General features: G+C 43.1%; 1 protein-coding gene across 3 annotated transcripts in view; it reads left to right on the forward strand.

The window, feature by feature from the left end:
* UNC80 (unc-80 subunit of NALCN channel complex) overlaps window positions 1–20,102 on the forward strand; it is a 187,411-nt gene that overhangs the window by 69,148 nt on the left and 98,161 nt on the right. For all 3 annotated transcript variants that reach the window (XM_077829945.1, XM_077829944.1, XM_077829946.1), the window contains exons 20-22: window positions 148–254; window positions 1,753–1,849; window positions 9,501–9,673. In XM_077829945.1, coding sequence (XP_077686071.1) covers window positions 148–254; window positions 1,753–1,849; window positions 9,501–9,673 — 377 coding nt within the window. The remainder of the gene's footprint in view (window positions 1–147; window positions 255–1,752; window positions 1,850–9,500; window positions 9,674–20,102) is intronic.

The following is a 20,102-nucleotide window of genomic DNA, read 5'->3' on the forward strand; positions in this document are numbered from 1 at the left end:
CATGTAGCATGAACACGCCTCGTCCTTCACCCTTTGCTCATGTCACGGTATGACTGTTTCAGCGCTATAGAGAAATATGCCTGTATTGCTGATGTATTCAGCTTGGAACAATTGCAGAATTGTCCTGACTGGCTTTATCTGCATCAGGGAACTGGCTGAAACGCTCTTCCCTCTCTGGGCTGGCTGACGGGGTGGAAGACCTCCTGGATATCAGCTCTGTAGACCGTCTGTCTTTCATCAGACAAAGTTCCAAGGTAAATGTGTTTTTTCAGATTAGTAGGGAGGATAAAGGGATAGGGTCTGGCTACTTCATAGATCATTTCTAGCTCCCAGAGAAAATACTATGATTAGCATGGATATTGCAGCTGATGGGACCCAGAGACAAAATCCTCGAAGCTGGGGCTTTAGGTAGAGAGCCCACAGCGGTGCAACTCCTCACCTGCAAAGGCTAGGAGGAGTCTGTCTTTCCATATTTGGGAGCATATCTACTGCTCAGCATCCAGCATAATACCTTGGCTGCAGGAGGTCTGCAGGAAGAAGCGGGTGGGGGATGGGGGAAAGAGAAATCCTTCCCCTGGGCCATGGAATTGTAGCACAGCTGCTCCTTGGAAGCTGTTCCAGACAAAAGGCAGGAGTAGTCTCTTTGGTCCTAGCTTTCTCCCACTCCAGCCCTCACAGAAGTGAAAGGCCAGAGAGTCCGTTCAGTGGCGGGTCCGTTACCAACGCTCCTCCCTGCCGTGCGTGCTTCCATGCACAGAGATCCAGTGGAGCTGCACTCGCACACCCCTGTGCAGACCTCCCAAATCCTGCTTCTCCCCAAAGTCCAGCATAATCCCACTATGGGGGAGGCAGCAGGATTTGTCCCTTGAGCATAATGTAAGACAGGTCCTCCGTCAAGGAAAGAGGTTGAAAATGGCAGGTGACTTTTTCCCTTCCCTTGAGAGGAGGGCGGAGCAGAGTGGAGATGGTCCATAACTGGACAGAAATTATTCTCCTTCCATATTTTTCTAAGCAGCTCCCAGTGCTGTAGTATAGGACACACTAGAAATACACTGCAGAGGACCTTTAGAAGCAGTCGGTCTTTGGAAAGATCAGGGAACAGCTGAAACACACAGTTTTGTGAGGATGCATGTGATTTGAAAGGCTAAGAGGCAGTGAGGAGGTAATAGAATAAGGATGGCAGTAAAATGATGTTCTCATAGCATTGAGGAGGGGGGATGTGTGTCTAAGCAATAACAGAAAAGGAAGAGTGTAATGACTGGTATCTAGCAGCATCTCAAGACTTCCTTCTGGGGAAGTGAAGAAAACTGGGTTAAATATGCTCCATGTTTCATTCTTGTTATAGGCTGGCTAGAGATTTGTCATTGTGCCTTCTTTGGTCTTCCATATGAACAGTGTCACAGGAATGAAGTGTCAGTGTAATTAACATTTCATTTCTCCTGCTAGTTCTTTTCACACAGAGAGTTATCTGGGTCCTCTGAATATACTTAATGTACTTTACTAGTTGGTCAGACTGCTTTTTCCTTACTTGTATGTGTATGAACCCCTGTGAAAGAAGGGGAATGGTTACCTAGCCAAATTACAGAATACTTAATATCCTCAGCTGGTGCATATGGGCACAGTTCCTATTCGGTTGCTATAGTAATGTACCACACTACTGCCTGTCCTTAAGTGCTGCATTGCTATGGCAAAGTTGGTAGAGAAATTATAACACATCAGAACATGAGTCTTGTCTCCTCCTCATTTGTTCAGGTGAAATTCACTAGTGCGGTGAAGCTGTCAGAAAGTGGACCAGGAGGTGGCCTGGAGAATGGGCGAGATGAAGAGGAGAATTTCTTCAAGCGTCTTGGTAAATGGCGCATCTGCCGAAGATACCCATCCAAGCTTCATCACACAGAAGAAAAAGATGGTTAGAAATCAGGGTTTTCTTTTTCTTTCTTTCTTTCTTTTACCCCTTCCCCACTCCTTACTTTTCCATGGTTTTTGCATCCATTCTGTTCTTCTCCAACTTTTCATTCTTAGTAACCATTTTCTTTCTCTTCCTTCTTTCTTTCATTTTGATTTAAAAAAAAAACTCTAACAAATGTGTAGAATGTGAAAATTAAAAAAAAGCAAATATGTCCAAATAAATTAAGCTAATGTAACATTTGGACTTTCAAAAACAAAGTCAAATTAAATCAAATCAACACACCTGAAAAATTTATATTTACTTCAAAACAATGATTCAGTCTAAAAGAGGGTGTGTGAATCTTTCATTCCATAATATAAAGATGGATGCTCCGTCAGTTCTTTTTTCCAATTAGTGACCATATGACAGTTTTAGAACAATTCAGCACCGATGAAATGGAAAACCCTGTACAAACCTTGTTTTAATTATCTCTTTTCTTCTGTGTTTGCATGTCTAATGTCTGCATACCATTCGTTAAAGAGATGCTGTCCCTTTTACTCAACAAAAGAAATAATTATAATAATATTTTATCATAATGCAATTTTTTTAAAAGCAGTGATGTTTGTTTGAAAAGTGCCTTTATTAAGGGGGTATTATATTTTCAAGTATTATACAGCCATCCAAACTCAGCTCAGAAACCTGATCCTTGTTACCAAGGAGACAAACCTTGCATCTTGACATTCTATTATTTTTGTTTTAAAAAAAACACAGAGTTTGATCCCCCACCCCATTGCTTCTGCTATTTTTATAGTATATTACATTCCCTGACATTACATTTTGCATGATCTGACATTACACCGTAGCTGTAATATGCTCATTTTGCCATCATATGGCACAGGCTTGCACAGGAGTCACATGGTCGGGGATAGCCATAGCTGTCAGCTACGAGTGCACTTTCCAATGTTAGCTTCACACAGAAAGTGAAGGCTTGATTTTTGATCTCACTAACACCACTGAAGTGTCCCTGACTTACAGGGAGCTACCACGCTCCTAATTTACACCAGTGTAAATAAGATCAGAATCAGGCCCATAGTCTTGTCATCAAAGATGTCACACTTGATATGAATAATATCTATGCATCTCCACTGAAAACCTAAGTCATGTTCAAACAGGCCACATTCTAAGGATGATACACAGTTTCAGTCCATGGGCCAGAACTTCAGCTGATGTAAACTGATGTAGCTCCCTTGAGCTGGCATTCCCCCAGCTGAAGTTCCCAGTTACACCAGTGGGTGTCACACATCCAGTAGAAGAGGTGTAAATATCCTGTTTTTACATACATTTCAAAATGTTGGCTGTCAGTGGTAAAGTGGAGTCCCTTTTGATCAGCTATTTCTAGTATATGTTGATTGATTTTCTCATACAGCATGACTTTTATCAACATACCACATGCCTAAGTATTGTCGTGGCTTTTCTTTTCGGAACTAATAGATGCACCCTCATATGAGTTCTCAGGTCATAATATGCATGGCATGTTCCCATGTATTATGGAGGTATATAAATGGGATTGTTTCTGTATGTGCAGTTGCATTAACTGGGTACATATACACTTCAGGCCAGACACAGGCCCCTGCTGCGGCTCCCCTGCAACAGTTCTCCAATACACAAAGGCTTCAGTGCCAGCCCAATATGCAACCTCAGCATTGCACCCTCATGGGAAATACTCTGGCACGCTCAGGCTGGTGTGGTGGCTTCTCTGTCACCCTTATCTTGGGCCCCAGGGTTGGGGGCATGACCAAAGAAAAGAGCCTGGATGAAGAGCTGCTTCATTCAGCTCATCTCTGGCTGCCATAACGGCACAAGGTGGAGGAGCCCTGAGACTACACACTAAATTGTACTTTGGGACTGACCCAGCACCCACAGCCCTAGAATTGGGAAGGGGCATGTAAAGGCGGCTCATGGTTATCTTTGCACCCACTCTTCACAAATTGCACTGTCACTGAAAAAGTCATCCCAGTGGAATCTGGCCCTAAGAGCCTCAGGAACAGTCCTTTTCCCAAAGCTCAGATGCAACTGTACCCATCTGCAAAATAATGTACCGCCCATCGCTTACATTTCATTAGCATCTTTTTGTCTTGTTTCCTTTTATCTATACTTGCAGCTTTTCAACACCTGCCTCTTCCCAGCTATTAACTTCAGATAGGCATGTCTGAGCAAAATATGGCCAAAAAATGTCCAGGAAGAGGCTAAGCCAACATGATGTTCTCCTCATTTATCATAAAATGCAAAGAGCCTTTCTTTATTCTCAGCATGGAGTGACAGCCAGAGAGCTCCTGTTGTTACTCTTTGGCTCTGTTAATTTGATATTGCAAAGTAAGAGCATAAGGCTAGGAGCTAGAGATGTGAATGCAATAAGCTATTCAACATCTATTGCTTTTCACAAATGTCCAGACTGGAAATCTAAGCCTGATCTTGCACATCCAAAATTCCCATTGAATTTAAGTCGCCAACATTTCATGCACAGAATTCAAAGTATGGATGCAAGTCAAAAATAAAGTTTGTTTATTCTGTGTTATGCTACGTGTAACATATCTTATGCATTTGTTCTGCTAGGATGTCTCACTGGTTATTACCTATATGAACTTTGAACTATCTAAAGTATTTCAGCACTTTGTGATTAATATGTTATGTAACTACTTTTATTTTGAAAAATCGGAACATCTCTTTCACCTGCCCAAGAGCAATGTATGTTAATATTTATTTGTCTGTACGTAAGTGGAACTAAATGGGCCATATCTGGCTTTTAAACACAATGTCTACATTAGAAATGCTTAATAAATGAGGGGGCATGAGAGTTAAGAAAAGGTCTTTATGAAAAAAACCCAAACAGGTAAATCAGCCAGTGATGTTCATGAGTGTAGTTTGTCACCTGTGAGTTTCTCAAAATCAGGGGAGCTTAAAGACTATTTTTTTTAAAATCTCTAGTTTGAAAGGTAAATTGTGAAAGTCAAGGGACCATGTAATCATATCAGAATGGATTTTTTATACACGAGATGTAGCTCAGTAAAATTTGTATATACACGTTTGTGTGTGTGTGTGTGTGTAAACATATACATAATTTTTACGTGTGTGTGTGTGTATTATATAAAATTACCCCAGTCTTGCAAATTACTGTGCATGGGCAGACTTCCTGCAACCATATGCATAACCTACAGCATCAAGGCCTGTGTGGATGTATATGATGTGTGTGTAGACGCATATATAATAATATTGTATAGTGCACACACACCTTATAGTATATTTTGTGCTTCAGATGTCAATTTCTGAATTAATGATTTCATTTGAATTATCATAACATTTGTCAGGTCTGAGTTAATCATATTCTGTGCAAGGCCTTTTGGGGCATGAGTGTTAACAAACACCAAAAAAGTAATAGAAAGATCAAAATATATACAGGAATGAAAACTTTCCTTTGCATTCATAATTTCCATTGAGATCAATGGGAATTATATTTTTAAGAGGGGAGAACAAAGGCTTGTTAGACTGGATAGGTGCTATTAAATCATGAAGAACCTGATGGCTGGATGGACCTGGGACAGTGTTTTTTGTCACTGTGCTGTCCTTTCTCCTTTTCAGCATTCTTGATGCTGTGCTGTGACATCATTCTGCTCACACTTTCTCCATGTAGTGCTTCCTTCTGTCTTTGTTTTAAAAATATGACAACTGAGCAAAACTAGGACAGAAAAACAAACATGCATTACAGTGAACAGCAACAAAAAACCTATTAAACCTGGAGTCACTTTGTCAAGTTCTTTACGAGCTGTTGCTTTCATCATCATTTGTCATCTAGGTCATTGGGAGTTCTATATATTTCAAATATATGTATGCATTATACAGTTCATCATTTATTTAAAAGGGCTTTTACCTGTAATCAGAATACAGCTAAACTGGCAAGCAGCAATTCAAGACGGATGTTAATAAATTGGAGAGGGCTCAGAGAAGAGCCGTGAGAATGATTAAAGGATTAGAAAACATGTTATAATGACAGATTCATAGAATATCAGGGTTGGAAGGGACCTCAGGAGGTCATCTAGTCCAACCCCCTGCTCAAAGCAGGACCCATCCCCAACTAAATCATCCCAACCAGGGGTTTGTCAAGCCTGACCTTAAAAACTTCTAAGGAAGGAGATTCCACCACCTCCCTAGGTAACGCATTCCAGTGTTTCACCACGCTCCTAGTGAAAAAGTTTCTCCTAATATCCAACCTAAACCTCCCCCACTGCAACTTGAGACCATTACTCCTTGTTCTGTCATCTGCTACCACTGAGAACAGTCTAGATCCATCCTCTTTGGAACCCTCTTTTAGGTAGTTGAAAGCAGCTATCAAATCCTCCCTCATTCTTCTCTTCCGCAGACTAAACAATCCCAGTTCCCCTAATAATTTTTGTTGCCCTCCGCTGGACTCTTTCCAATTTTTCCACATCCTTCTTGTAGTGTGGGGCCCAAAACTGGACACAGTACTCCAATATGGAGACCAGCTTGCACTTTGTACAGACAAAGTCGCTTCTGTTCCATGGAAGGATTCAAGGAGCTCTATCTATTTAGTTGAACAACGAGATGGTTAAGGATTGACTTGATTACAATCTATAAGTACCTACATGGGGAACAAATATTTAATAATGGACTCTTCAGTCTAACAGAGAAAGTATAACATGATCCAATGACTGGAAGTTGACGCTAAACAAAGTCAGACTGGAATAAGATGTACATTTTTAATGGTGAGAGTAATTAACTATTGAAACAACTTATCAAGTGTTGTGGTAGGTTCTCCATCACTGTTTTTTAAATTAAGAGTGGATGTTTTTCTAAAATATGTTCTAGGAATTATTTTGGGGAAGTTCTATGGCCTGTGTTACACAAGAGGTCGCACTATATGATCACAGTGGTCACTTCTAGCCTTAGAGTCTGTGAATATCTTTTATATTTAATACATTTTTCATTCAATGCAAAGTTCATAATATTCTTCAGTTTATACAACATAAAGCAAAAAAAAAAAAAAAAATTAATGTGCATAGCACCCACCAGGCCTGCACAGAGAAGAGATCTTGCGTACATCCAGCAAATGGGAATGAAAAATATAGAACTCCCTAAACAGGTGAAGCTCTCTCATTAGGATAGGCAATGATTTCCATTAACTGAGCCAGATCCTCAGCTAGTGTAAATCAAAGTAACACTGTCGAAGCCAATGGAGATATATCCATTTACAGCAGCTGAGGATCTGCCCCATTGGCTATTGCCATCTTGTCCTTCATTGATGGTGGAGAGGAACCAATTTCTGGATTATTAACAATGAGGACTGATCGTGCTCTCATTGAAGTGACTGATAAAATTCCCATTCACTTCAGTGGGAGCAGGATCCAGCCCAGAACAGTTGGTTAGGTGATCAGGAATATAGAAAGAACCAAAAACAGAATGGTGGCTTGTGGCCCCCCTCTCCTTTTTTTCCTCCTTTCCCCCCCTCCTAATATATCAGAATGAAGCCCATAGTTAAGACCGCAGGCCCAAAAGTCAAGGATGAGATCGTCACCACATCCTGGCCCCTTTATGAAAGGTAAAGAAGGACCCTCAAAAGCCCTGTTTGTGTCGGGGGGGATTTTTCCCTGTGCAGGCCATGAGCTAGTCATAAGATTGTCTCTCCAGGACCTCCTCACAAGCCCCAGAAAAGTGTCCTTTTTCCTTTTCTGTTTTCATTTGGATGAAATCTGTCCCAGGATAGAAATGTTTTGCTGTTGGGCACTATGTAGCTTAGCTGGATATAGGACAGCCATGTACTTTCATTCTTACAAGAAGATTTTTTTAAACTTAATTCATCTTTGTTTGCATGATTAGGCTTAATAGTTTGGAAAAGATTTTCCATCTATCTATTCTGGGGTTGTCATTGTACTATATAAGGTAAGTCTTCATGGCAAGGTCCCTTAGTGGACTTGGAGTTTTCGGCTTTTTTCCTCTCCCTAGGTCAAGAATGTCCTTCAAAGCTGGTGCCCTGCCTTTCTCTGTTACATCCATGTTAGAAACAACTAGAGTCCCCAGCCCAAAGTTCTAAGTTGCTTTATTATTGAGCATTCTATAAGATTCCTCAATGATGAGAGGTTCTTCCTTATGCCCATAAATCAAGGAAGTTGGGGTAGTTTTGTGGACAAACCAGGAAAGCCCATGATTTGGAGATTCTTGATGGCTTGATTCTGCATATGCTTCTGCAGAGGGAGGTGGAGAGTTTATACTTTTGATTGTGGTGAATGGTAATCATCTTAGATTTGAAACTACTTTTCAGATTTATCCTCTGAGTCCTGTCTAGTCCTCCGTCTGCTCTACTGAGGTACTCAGTTTTTCTAGCTTTGTTCCCTTAGAGGTGATAGAAGTGCTCGTATAATGTATTATGTAGATCTTCTGTCAAAGCTTTCAGAAGAGCTTTCCTTTGAGAAGGCAAATATGGCAGCTGAGCCATGTACCATGTTGAGGTCATGTGGGTGAAGAAATCCAATTGATCTCCCTTGTTTTTGCCTTTAGGGGAGTGTCCGGCTGAAACGAAAGCTTTTGGCAACTCCCCAGCGGTGCTTTAGTTAGAATATTTTTAATTTCATTGTGTTTTCCCAACTAATTAATATTTCTTTCGTGTACCTTTCACAAGCCACACCAACTCTGTAACTTGTTAGGCTTTGCCTACTTACTTACCTTCCTCAGGGGAACCTTGGTTCCAGACTGCATTGTGACTAGCTGACGTGTCCCATACAAGTAACATGTTAATGTGTTCAAAGGAGGCTTTATGGGTTTCATTTTCAAAAGTGACTAGTCATTCTGGGTGCCTCCATTTTTTGGTACACTGCAAATGAGACATCTTAAAGGATTTACAGAAGGTGAGTGCTGAGCAGTTTCTGAAAATCAGGCCTTGACATAAGGTGTCTCAAGGTGGGCTCCCCAAAATAACTAGTCACTTCTGAAGATTTAGGCCTATATAAGTAACAGCTGATCCTTGCCTTGTCCTTTTGGAAGAATTATTACTCATGTTTGTCCTGCTCAAAATATAATATAACCTTTGTTAAATTCATAGGTGAGGATAAATGCATAGTCTTTCTTAGGGAGAAGGAAGATGATAAGCTAAGATAGAGACGGATAAATGGAAATAATCTAAATAAACTGACCAGGAAGTGTGGAGAGGAAGAGAGCCTGAGAGCCTGAACACGCAGAAGACTCGATACTGTATTTACATATTTGAAAAAAGGCCACGGACCAACCATACTCTGATCTAATTTACACTGGAGTAAATCTAAAGCATCTCCATCCACGTCCAGGGAACCATTTTGGACTTACATCAGCATAGCCATGTTCAGAATCAGGCTCACAGTTTTCACAGTCACTGGGTGCCATGGAAATTGTCACACATGCTCAGATCATGTATCAAGTTGAGGGAAGGGAACTGGGTCAGGATCATGCACGCCAGGATTCCTGTACAACTTGTTTTTTTATCTGTGAGGTATTGTGTCCCCCTTCTCTTCGCTGCTTCTCATCCCCCACCCTCCACCCTGGACCCCCTTTGTACTCTCTACCTCCTCAGGTTGCCACAGTTTTGATGATCACTTGGCCTCCAACCAGGAAGGTGGAAAATCCAAGAATGTAGTGAACCTGGGAGCAATCAGACAAGGCATGAAACGCTTTCAGTTTCTCTTAAACTGCTGTGAGCCAGGCACTATCCCCGATGCCTCCATCCTGGCAGCTGCCCTCGATCTTGTAAGTTATTGAGCAAGCATTCATTAATGTAGTTCTTACCTGCTGAGCAATAATGTACAAACTGGAGTGTATTGAGATGCTACTGTCATTAGTTAATGTCTATAAAGCACTTTTTGAACTGGTAAATCACTATATAAATATGAAGTGTTGTTAATATTAGCTGAAGTTTTAATGTGTGTGACTGCATAAATATGCACAAAAAATGGGTCTCCATTATTATATCAATCCTCTTAATAAGATTATTGCTAACATGAAGTTTTTATGTTCATGCTGCAAACTGCACTAACGGTCAGAAGCTGTCCTTTTGCAAATAGCTTATAACAATACCAAGATACAGGACATAGAATAAAGGACAGGTAACTGCCAGATGTGAGGCTATCATTGCACTGAGGGCTTCTGGTGGTCTCATAAGTAAAGTGAAGCATGGCTGTTAGTCACCAGAGACGCTTAATAGAAAAAACACCAAGGCTCAACGTTTGGCTGTTTTTAATGTATATACTAATAACTCATGGATCCAAGTCCCAGACAATCCAAGTTGACTGTTCCGTCCTTGCTCCCACTTGTCTTGTCATCTCCTCCACTCCCTCCCTCCGTTGCTGTGCTTGTCCCCTTTCTTCCCTTTGTGCTGCTCGCTCTCTCTTTTCCCAGCCCAGTCTCTGAGGACATCTACAGCTGCTGACTTCCAACACCCTTCTTTTCTCTGTGACTGTTGCTTGAATGTGTTCATTTGCAGCCTTAGCACCCTCCTCTTCACTACTCTCTAGATTTGCTCAGTGGCTTGTCCACCCAGGCTAGCTTTCTGTCCTGGCAGTGTTGGTTGGGTGAATCTCATCATTCATGGGTTGGATATCACACCTGTGAATTACACATTTTTTTTACATAGGTTGTATTGTTTTTAACACTGTAAACCACAGCCTGCCACCCCACTACGCTGCAGGTTCAAATCCAAACTAGATCAGTATTGGCCAAAAGTTGCTGTTGCCATCTGATGGCTGTTCAGTTTTCTGCGTGCAATTAGGGAGGTGGCCTCAGTCCATTTCCCAGTGGACAGGTGTGTGCTTCACTAAAGCCCACCACCGTGGCTGGCACTAATTGGCACCTGGGCTGGCTGCAGTGCCAGCAGAGTAGGGGAATGCTGAATCATCCAGGAGGTTGAACTGCCTTTTCACCCTCAGTCATGGGGTCCATGCCAGTCAGGGTTGAGGCAGGCTTGCAGGGCTGGATGGGAAGGCACTCACTCCAAATGCTTGTGCTATAGCAAGAGGACTTCATTCTCCAAGACTGTCAAGCTTCTACCCATCACCAGCACTAGATTAACAAACACAAAATGTAAGAAAAAAACTTTCACTACAGCCTCATAGACGCTGCACTGTATCACTTTAAGACCTTTCTTGAAATCTGTATGGCATGTACTGTAACAAATTATATCACCTTCAAGAGCTGTGTAAGAGAGAAACATGCCATGTGACATCAATCTGGCAAGTGACAATGTCCTTCCTTATTCGTAAAATGTGTCCTGTGTTTAAACCACAGGACCACTCCCTGCATTCTCACTTATTAAGATAACTGCAAATGTACCAACAGGACAGGACAGTGATGTGTTTATACTATGTATGACCTGGGGAATGCTAGGAGCTGGCTTGCCAAGCTGAGTTTCACTCTCCGTCCTTCATCATTAGATGGGTAAAAGCCTTTGGTTCGAGTCTGGAATGGGGTTGTCTGACAAGAAAGAATGGTATAAGAATATCCTGATAAATTCTCTGGGCTGGAATCTGACCTCAGTTACAGTGCCTGTAAATCCAGAGTGTAACTGAGATTACAATTAGTCAAAAAACAGTATTGATTTTACTGTAATCTCCACAAAAGGGTAGTCTGTATTTAGTATATTTTATATTGCATCATCACATACTATTTTTTTCCGTGAAAGCCCTGCCTCATTCATGGTCCAGAATGGAGGATGAATCAGATTTGTGTAGGGAAGGAGACTGTTGTCTGTAGGCCCCCTGCTGGATTTGTTGCAGAAGTTGGGAGGTGTCTAGTGAATGAGGCAGGGGATTGCAGGAGGGAAAAGGTTGGTCTTGTGAGTAAGACAATTGAATGCCACACAGGAGAACTGGATTTTATCCCTGCCTCAGCCACAAAGTTCCTATGTGATGTCACTTAAACTTTTCACACATGGTCACTAATTATGTGTTCCCCATTTTCTGGGTGCCTAACTTGGGACTCTGGATCCTGATTAACAGAGTGCTGAGCCCTCACCGCTGCGACTGAAGTCAGTGGGAGCTCTGCTTTGCACATATAAAGTGCTACATAATGCTAAGTGATCTGGAGAATCAGGCCCTGGGCATCTCAAATTGAGCACCCAAAATTACTGAATCCTTTTGACCTTAATCTCTTTATGCCTCAGACCCCCATCAGTAAAATGGGGGATCATACCATCCCTTCTCTTTACAAGGGTGTTGTGAAAATAAATTAATACATGTCTGTGAAGGATTCAGATAGTGTAGTGATAAGCACTACAGAAAAGCCCATAAGGAAATTAATAATTGCATTTTTTGAGTAGGGTTTGAATAGAGTTCAATAAATAAGGCCTTGGAGCCATGCACTGAACAATGAGAAAGGAAAACATTGAATAGCTGTTCATTAAGTGAGCACTGTCCATTCTGTGCACTGAATGAGGCAGGGGGCCTGTGGAAAAAATGCTATGTGATCATGTAATTACAGACTGTATCAGAATGCATGTGCACAAGGGCGGTGAATTAAGGTTGCCTAGGCAACCTTAATTCTGGCATTTTCTAACTTTTTGAATGCTTGACTTTGCAACCTTAATAATGTTCTTTTCGCATAGTTTGTGTGTGTGCAATACATATGTAGAAAGAGACATTCAGCAGCTGCTGGGCAACTACAACTCTCACTGATTTAAGCAGAAGCTCAGCAACTCTCAGGATTTGTTCAGTCATTTCAAATGAAAAGAAAACAGACAAACACTTGGAATGAAAACTGTGTTTTTCAGCAAATTTAATCTTTCAGAAATAAGACAATACAACACAGCTTTTCAATCTAGATCTTGAGTATTTGATTGGAGCACCAAACTTTTGTTATTTCTCCTTCTGTGTTGGACATCTGGAAAAGGACTGAGGTTTGGTTTTAAAAATGAAGATGTTAAGCTGTAGTTCACAAGCCTAGAAAGATCAAATTTCCTGGTCATAAGGACTGGCAATGAAAGGAATCTGAGGAAAAGGCACTTCTGAATTATTTCCAGTGCTGCCCTTAATTTAGCAGCCACTGATCCTCTTGTTTCAGAAGCTCCATTGCACCTAGGGTCGTGATAGCACTAGTGTTTCTCTCTGGTTTTGAGAAGGCGAACACTGAGCTAAGGGAGGAGGAAATCAATCAAAGAGTTTTATATGAGGTTTCTGGTGCCCAGTGGGGCATTGAAGGGTTGGAAGCCCTTGAGCCGATGGTCATGTTATTGCTCCAAAAGTAAAGAACCCCCTAAATTGATCAAAGAGCTCTATTAAAGGGTTCCAATGTGAGCCAACAGATTGTTCATGACAGGGTGTCTCTGCAGAAAGGTGCAGGGATATAAGAACTAAAAGTGATGGAAATCCTTAGTTATCACTGAGAACGGTGTATGGCTATGAAGTCATTGTTATTACAAGAACGTTGAACCAATAAGGGAGTGACAGTGAGTTTGCTCTTTCCAGCATCTTACTAGCTAGTTGGAATCTGGGAATGGGAGGTAGAGCAGAAAAAATATTAAAGCTTCCTGAGGTATTTTCTTTTCTTTGTTTTCTTGACGTTCCTGTTGTGTCTGTCTTTTCTGTAGTCTCAAAGAAGATGGCTACTTTTGGCACAGAGCACAGAATTATATTTATGATGTGGTCACTGAGCTTGAAGTCCTTGTAACCCAACAGATGGGAGCCAGATATGCACAGTATGTGCTGGGATGAATAACTTGCTCCATTTTTGGGAAGTTGGGGCAGGGATCTAGTGCGACAGAGAGAAAATTCACAACACATGTCAAAATCAATATTGCTTTCACTATCCCCTCTTTTATTTTCCCTTCAGATTTGTGTCTGCCCTAGCCTTTTCCTATGACAGTAGCAATGGCAGTCAGTCCTGGGTTATTGCATTTGGCTCTCTCTACTCACTTTTTGGCAGATCGTTCTGATCTCTGTAGCCTGCCATAAGCAGATGTTTATCTTTTGGGAAGTTGTGGGTATGAGTTGTGTCCAGTTTGATTCAAACATGTCTTTACGACCAAGGCTTCTCAATTGTTGTTTAATCTGCAAGAATGGAGTAGTCCTTACCATATTCCATTTGCTTTGTATCAATTCTGCAGAGTCAGTGACATGTTTTAGCTTTAAGATGTCATATTCACTGTACATTTGAAAAGCTGTCAGTATGTTATTTTACTGCATTGGCCACTGGCAAATTACACTATTATGAAAAAATGCTTTCAACTTCTTTAAAGCAAAGAAAAACACAGTTTAATACAAAGTATATTTTTAAACCGATGTTTCCAAGCTTTTCAAACATTTGTGTGATTTAGATTTGATGCAAATTAAAAGCTCCTTATTTTAAATGATTTTCCCTAGCCATGTTGCTATGACAACTGTTAAAAATTAGGGGCAATCGGCTCCAATTTCGGTCTAGTTCAACCTTCATCAGCATGTTTTTCATGCAGACTTCACAAGTAATTCCATTCTTAAAGTGATCAAAGGGTCTTTGATTAGCACAGATAGTTTAAACATATTTGCCACTGCAACTTAGAGAAATTAGAGCAGTGGAACAAGAGCCATAGGTATTAAAAGGTAATGATTTATTATATACATTGCACCACAGGCTGCCTTGAAGACTAGAAGCTACTTAGTAACATATTATCCAAGAAGTGACATCCATCCCGGGTTTGGTTTTGTAAAGCTGGGTGATGATGGGTTAACAAGTGTTTTATGAGCATTAATAATTGGTTACAGGCCATTTTACTCCTTTGTCTCCAGCTGAAATTCAGTCTGGGCTGGTAGGAAATTAAATCTGTTACCTACTGAAGATAATTTCGAGGTCTAAGTTGAATGGGTTTGGTATGCCACTCTAGTCCCTTGTGGATAGATTCCCACATCAGAGGACTAGGATCAAAGGTGTGTTGTTAGAATGTGCTGGCTAAAATATTCTAATGAGCATGTTTGAAAAGTCTAGTGTAGAGAGGGGCCACTACCTTTAACATGTGATAAACTGATCGAGTTAAGGCCTAGGGGCACAATACTCTTTACCATGACCTGCTTAGTGCATGTTAAAGTCAATACTGCTTTGTCCGCACTGGACTTCTAGAAAGTATTAATCAACATGTGTTAGCTAATATGTTCTAACACCACATATGTATCCTAGTCGAGACCAGACCTGACTGATGCAAATGGCAATACTTGACACCAAGTACTGACAGAAAGCCCAAGTGCTTAAAGGGCAGAGAGACTGAATTAACCATTTACTCTTGGAGCAATTGCTCCCAGTTCAGGGTTCCATGCCCAGTGATGAGTTGGTATTCATACACTTGCTCAGCTGCTGCCCGCGATGTACTTGCCTTATGGCTAGAGCGAGAAGAGCTGTCAGTCTGACATCTTTCACAAGCAACTAACAGTTTATTTTAAAAATAGCTATGTTTTTTTCCCCAGAAGAGAGAATAGGGGAATAGGGAATAAATTCGTTTGAACTGTCATGGTGAAGAAAGGGGTGGCCACAAAAAAGTTACTATCAGTAGGTAGTATTAGTCTTGCAAAATTACTTGACAATTGAAGGAGACAAGAATGGAATTGGAGGCTCTCTGGTCACAAACCTCTACAAGATCAGACAGTAGCATGATATTATCTCATTTTGATTCCATCTTAAGCCACCTGTTCATCCAGATCAGCCTTGCATTTTATAGCATGCGTTGAACAGACTATTGAGGAGCCCCTCTGGGGTTCTGTAAAATATTAATTAAGAAAAATGTGGATTCTTATTCAGGTTGATTTATTCAGTACAAAAAAAGTGTTATGGGTATTCTAATGTAAAAAGGTGGAGATTCTACTTTGATGACTTGTAAACAAAATTCCATAGAAAGTAGCAATACTACTTAGGATTTTGCTGCTGTGTTGAGTTTTGACAGTAACCGTGGTAACTTGTGGTTCTTTTCAGCTACGCATCGCCTGCCCGATTCATTTCTCTCCATTTGTGATGTGTTTCTCTGTGATGTGAATCCATCCCTGTCCATTCTATCACATCTTCATCTTTCTTTTGCTGCTGCTTCCGATTGCTCTGGGCTCCAGGTAAGCTATTGCAGGGAATCTGTGCACTGTCACGTTTAGCAGGGTCATTCTCTCTGCAGGTGACTCACTTCATGTTTTAAATTAGGAACATCTGAGCAGGACTCTGCAGAACAAGGGGCCAAATCCCGCAGCCCTTACTTGGGAGGGAAATCCTTCCCCAAACATGCAAGACCACTGAAACTATTTGCATGAGTAAGGATTTCACAAGTGAGGAAGGGTTTGCTGAATTAGGCCCAGGAGATCCAACTTCCCTGTCACTTGGGTGTTGGCAGTGATGAGCTGCCAAAATCTTAACAACTGGTTCCTTCCTCACCCCATGAGTGCCCATCCCCGCCCGCCGGGACTCCTGCTCCATCCAACCTCCCGCATTCCTTGACACCCCCACCCCCACCCCCCCAGGACCCCTGACCCATCCACCCCCCTCCCCTGTCCGCCCCCAGAACCAGGCAGGAGGGTCTCGTGGGCCACCATAGTGGGTGCCCACCCCACCCCTAAGAACCAGCGGGACCTGCCGGGGGGCAAGGTGGGGAGTCCCGGCAGTGCTTACCTGGGGCAGCTCCCAGGAAGCATCCGGGAAGTCCCTCTGGCTCCTCAGGGAGGGGGAGCCTAGCTACGTGGGGAGCAGGAGGAGCAGCTGCTCCCCCCACTAATCACATCAAAAGTGGTGCCTTAGGCACTGACTCCGTGGGTGCTCCGGGGCTGGAGCACCCATGAGGAAAATTTGGTGGGTGCAGAGGACCCACCAGCAGCTCTCCGCCCCGCACCCAGCCCCAGCTTACCTCCGCTCTGCCTCCTCCCCTGAGCACACCGCCCCGCTCTGCTTCTCCACCCCCTCCCTGGCTTCCCGCGAGTCAGCTGTTCGGCGGGAAGCCTGGGAGGGCTGAGAAACAAGTGGCGGCTTCCTGCTCAGGCCGAGGGTGGCGGAGGTGAGCTGGGGCGCGGAGCGGTTCCCCTGCGCTCTCCCCCACCCCCCAGGTTATCTGCTGCGGCGTGGGCGGCCCTCCTCGCGCCCCCCCCCCCACCCCAGCTCACCTCCGCCTCCCTGGGCCTGAGTGCGAAGCCGCCGCCTGCTTCTCAGCTCGCCCCGGCTTCCCACGCAAGCAGCTGATTCGCGGGAAGCCGGGGGGGGGGGCGGGCGGAGAAGCAGAGCGGGGCAGCGCGTTCAGGGGAGGAGGCGGAGCGGAGGTGAGGTGGGGCGGGGAGCTATCGGTGGGTGCTGTGCACCCACCAAATTTTCCCCTTGGGTGGAGCACCCATGGAGTCGGCGTCTAAGGCGCCACTTTTGGCCGGTTTATTTTAGAAGCCCTTTTAGAACTGTTTGTCCTTCGTGGAACAACCGGTTCTAAAAGGGCTTCTAAATTTAACAACCAGTTTTAGTGAACCAGTGCAAACCGGCTCCAGCTCACCACTGGGTGTTGGTGATTATGAGAAAGTTACTGCCTTTGAGAGCAGTGACCACAGAGCAATATCCAGTAAATCTGTTTAAGAACTTTATTGTGCCTGCTATACAGAACCCTCCCTGTAGGGGGTGCAGAGCCACACGGGTCCAGGAGGAACTCCCCGGGTGTGCAGGCAGATCATCTGTATATCCGTGGTACTTTTGTGAACCCCATCATTGCAGTATCTGAGCACCTCACAACCTTTAATTTATTTATTCTTGCACCACTCCTGTGAGGAAAGGAAGTGCTATTATCCTCATGTTACAGATATTCTCTGTGTCCCTCCCTTCCGCAAATTATTTGCCCAAGGTCACACAGGAAGTCTGTGGTAGAGCGGGGAGTTGAACCCAGGACTCCTAGTTCCAGCACTTCAGCTACTGGACCATCCTTCCTCTTTCATCCCTTGTTACTCCCCCCACCCACCATCTTTAATTGCCTCAGTCTCCTTTTCCCTTGAAAGACCTAGGCCAGATCTACACTACAGAGCTATGTTGGTATAACTACGTCGCTGACAACATTATTATACCAACCTAACCCCCATGTAGACAGCACTATGTCGATGGGAGAGCTGCTGCCTTTGACGTAGCTACCACCTCTCGGGGAGGTGGATTAACTATGCCAACAGGAGAAGCTCTTCCATGGGCGTAGGGGTATCTTCATAAAGGTGCTACAGTGGCACAGCTGCACCTCTGTAGCGCTGTATGTAGAAACAAGCCCCTGGATAATAATAGATTAATTCTCTGCTTGGGACCATCATCTTGGTTCATTTCCTTGTACCCGAGTGGATATATAAGCATAGGTGAAACACCATAACTGCTGCACCATGGACCTGAGAATGACATCATGGGTACAATCTTCCTGGTGCTGATAAATCTGCAGACCACTGTTCCCTCTAAGCTGTGGGCGTGTGCGTGCGCACACAGATCTTAAACCCTGCTCACACGGTGAAACACCGCGCGCACTCCAGCTTCGGCAGCAGCTTTCTTTGGTTTTTTTTTTTGCTTCAGCAGCAGCACAGAAGAAATTTTTTGTGCACATGGCCTGTTAAAAATTAGAGGGAATATTGCTACAGATGAGGTTAATGTTATGCTCTTTTGGGGTACATTGATCCTCACCTATTCCTTGTTCCATGTATCTTGGATACATATGGGCCATAATGTATGATGCCTGTCCTAGGTAGCTAAGAGTCCATACAAGCCTTAGGTATAATCCCACCTCTTTGGTGTCACTGAATCCCTGACTTTCAGCTACCAACCCAAATAGTCATCATCATTTCAGAACCTCTAACATGATGCATATTCCCATTGTTCACAGGAACCCTAACAGGTAGATATTTTCTGCCCTCATTTGAATTAAAAAGAAAGACAAACTACAACAGAATGTCACACCAAAAAGCAATTACCCCTCCCCCTCCCCGAAATGTTTCTCTTTTTTAATTTAGCCAAAATCTCTCTTTTTTTTTTGCCAGTCTTCCAAGAGGCCCCACATTTTTCAATTGTATTCATAACCTTTTGTGACTGTAATTGAATCAATGGTGTATGGTTCTTTAGATGCAGATCCTCACCTGCTTAAGCTGCTGTTGTCTTAATACCTAAATACATTTTACACATGCATTTGTGCACCATGAAACCAATATATTACGGATACAGAATCATCATCTCAACTCTTTAACAATCACCTAGTCACTAGCGCCTACTCATGAGCTGTGGACATTTAAAAAGATGTGGAGCATTTGCTAAATTGCTTTTTGCCTATAAAAATTGCAGGAAATGAGCGGGTGGGAAAATAAAATAAAAGTGAGAAAAACAATTTTCTTTTATTATTTGCAGTGTTGTTGTAGCAGTGTTAATCCCAGGATATTAGAGAGACAAGATGGGTGAGGTAATATCTTTTCTTGTATCAACTTCTGTTGGTGAAAGAGACAAGCTTTTGAGCTACATAAAGCTCTTCTTCAGGTCTGGGAAAGGTACTCAGCGTCTCCCAGCTAAATACAAGGTGGAACAGATTGTTTAGCGTAAGTAGTTAGCACATATTCCAAGGGACCAATTGAGGGGAAGTGGACCATTAACACTCCTAAGGGAGGCAGAGAGATATGTTGATGAGGCTTTTCAGGGCACTGTAGATTTGTCCCACCTCCAGTCAGACAGCCCTTGCGCTGTTAAGGAGGATGAAAGGCCCAGAGAAGGAGAGCAGTCAACCGGGAAGAGAGGGAAACCTTCCCATAGTTGGGACCCTCCTTCCAGATGATGTTGGGGTATCCTCTCGCACTGAGGTTACCTCTCCGGGGGAGGGAACTGCAGTCATTAGGAAAAGGAAGGTGTTAGTAATGGGAGATTCGATCATTAGAAACATAGATAGCTGGGTTTGTGATGACCAGGAGAACCACATGGTGACTTGCCTGCCTGGTGCGAAGGTTGCGGATCTCTCGAGGCATCTAGATAGACTTATGTGTAGTGCTGGGGAGGACCGGTGGTCATGGTGCATGTAGGTACCAGTGACCTAGGGAAGGGTAGGAGAGATGTCCTGGAGGCCAAATTTAGGCTGCTAGGAAAGAGACTGAAATCCAGGACCTCTATGGTGGCATTCTCAGAAATGCTACCAGTTTTACGCGTAGGGCCAGGAAAGTAGGCAGAGCGTCAGAGTCTCAATGCGTGGATGAGAAAATGGTGTAGAGAGGAGGGGTTT

This window comes from Eretmochelys imbricata, chromosome 11 (assembly GCF_965152235.1).
Source record: "Eretmochelys imbricata isolate rEreImb1 chromosome 11, rEreImb1.hap1, whole genome shotgun sequence".
Lineage (NCBI taxonomy): Eukaryota > Metazoa > Chordata > Testudines > Cheloniidae > Eretmochelys > Eretmochelys imbricata.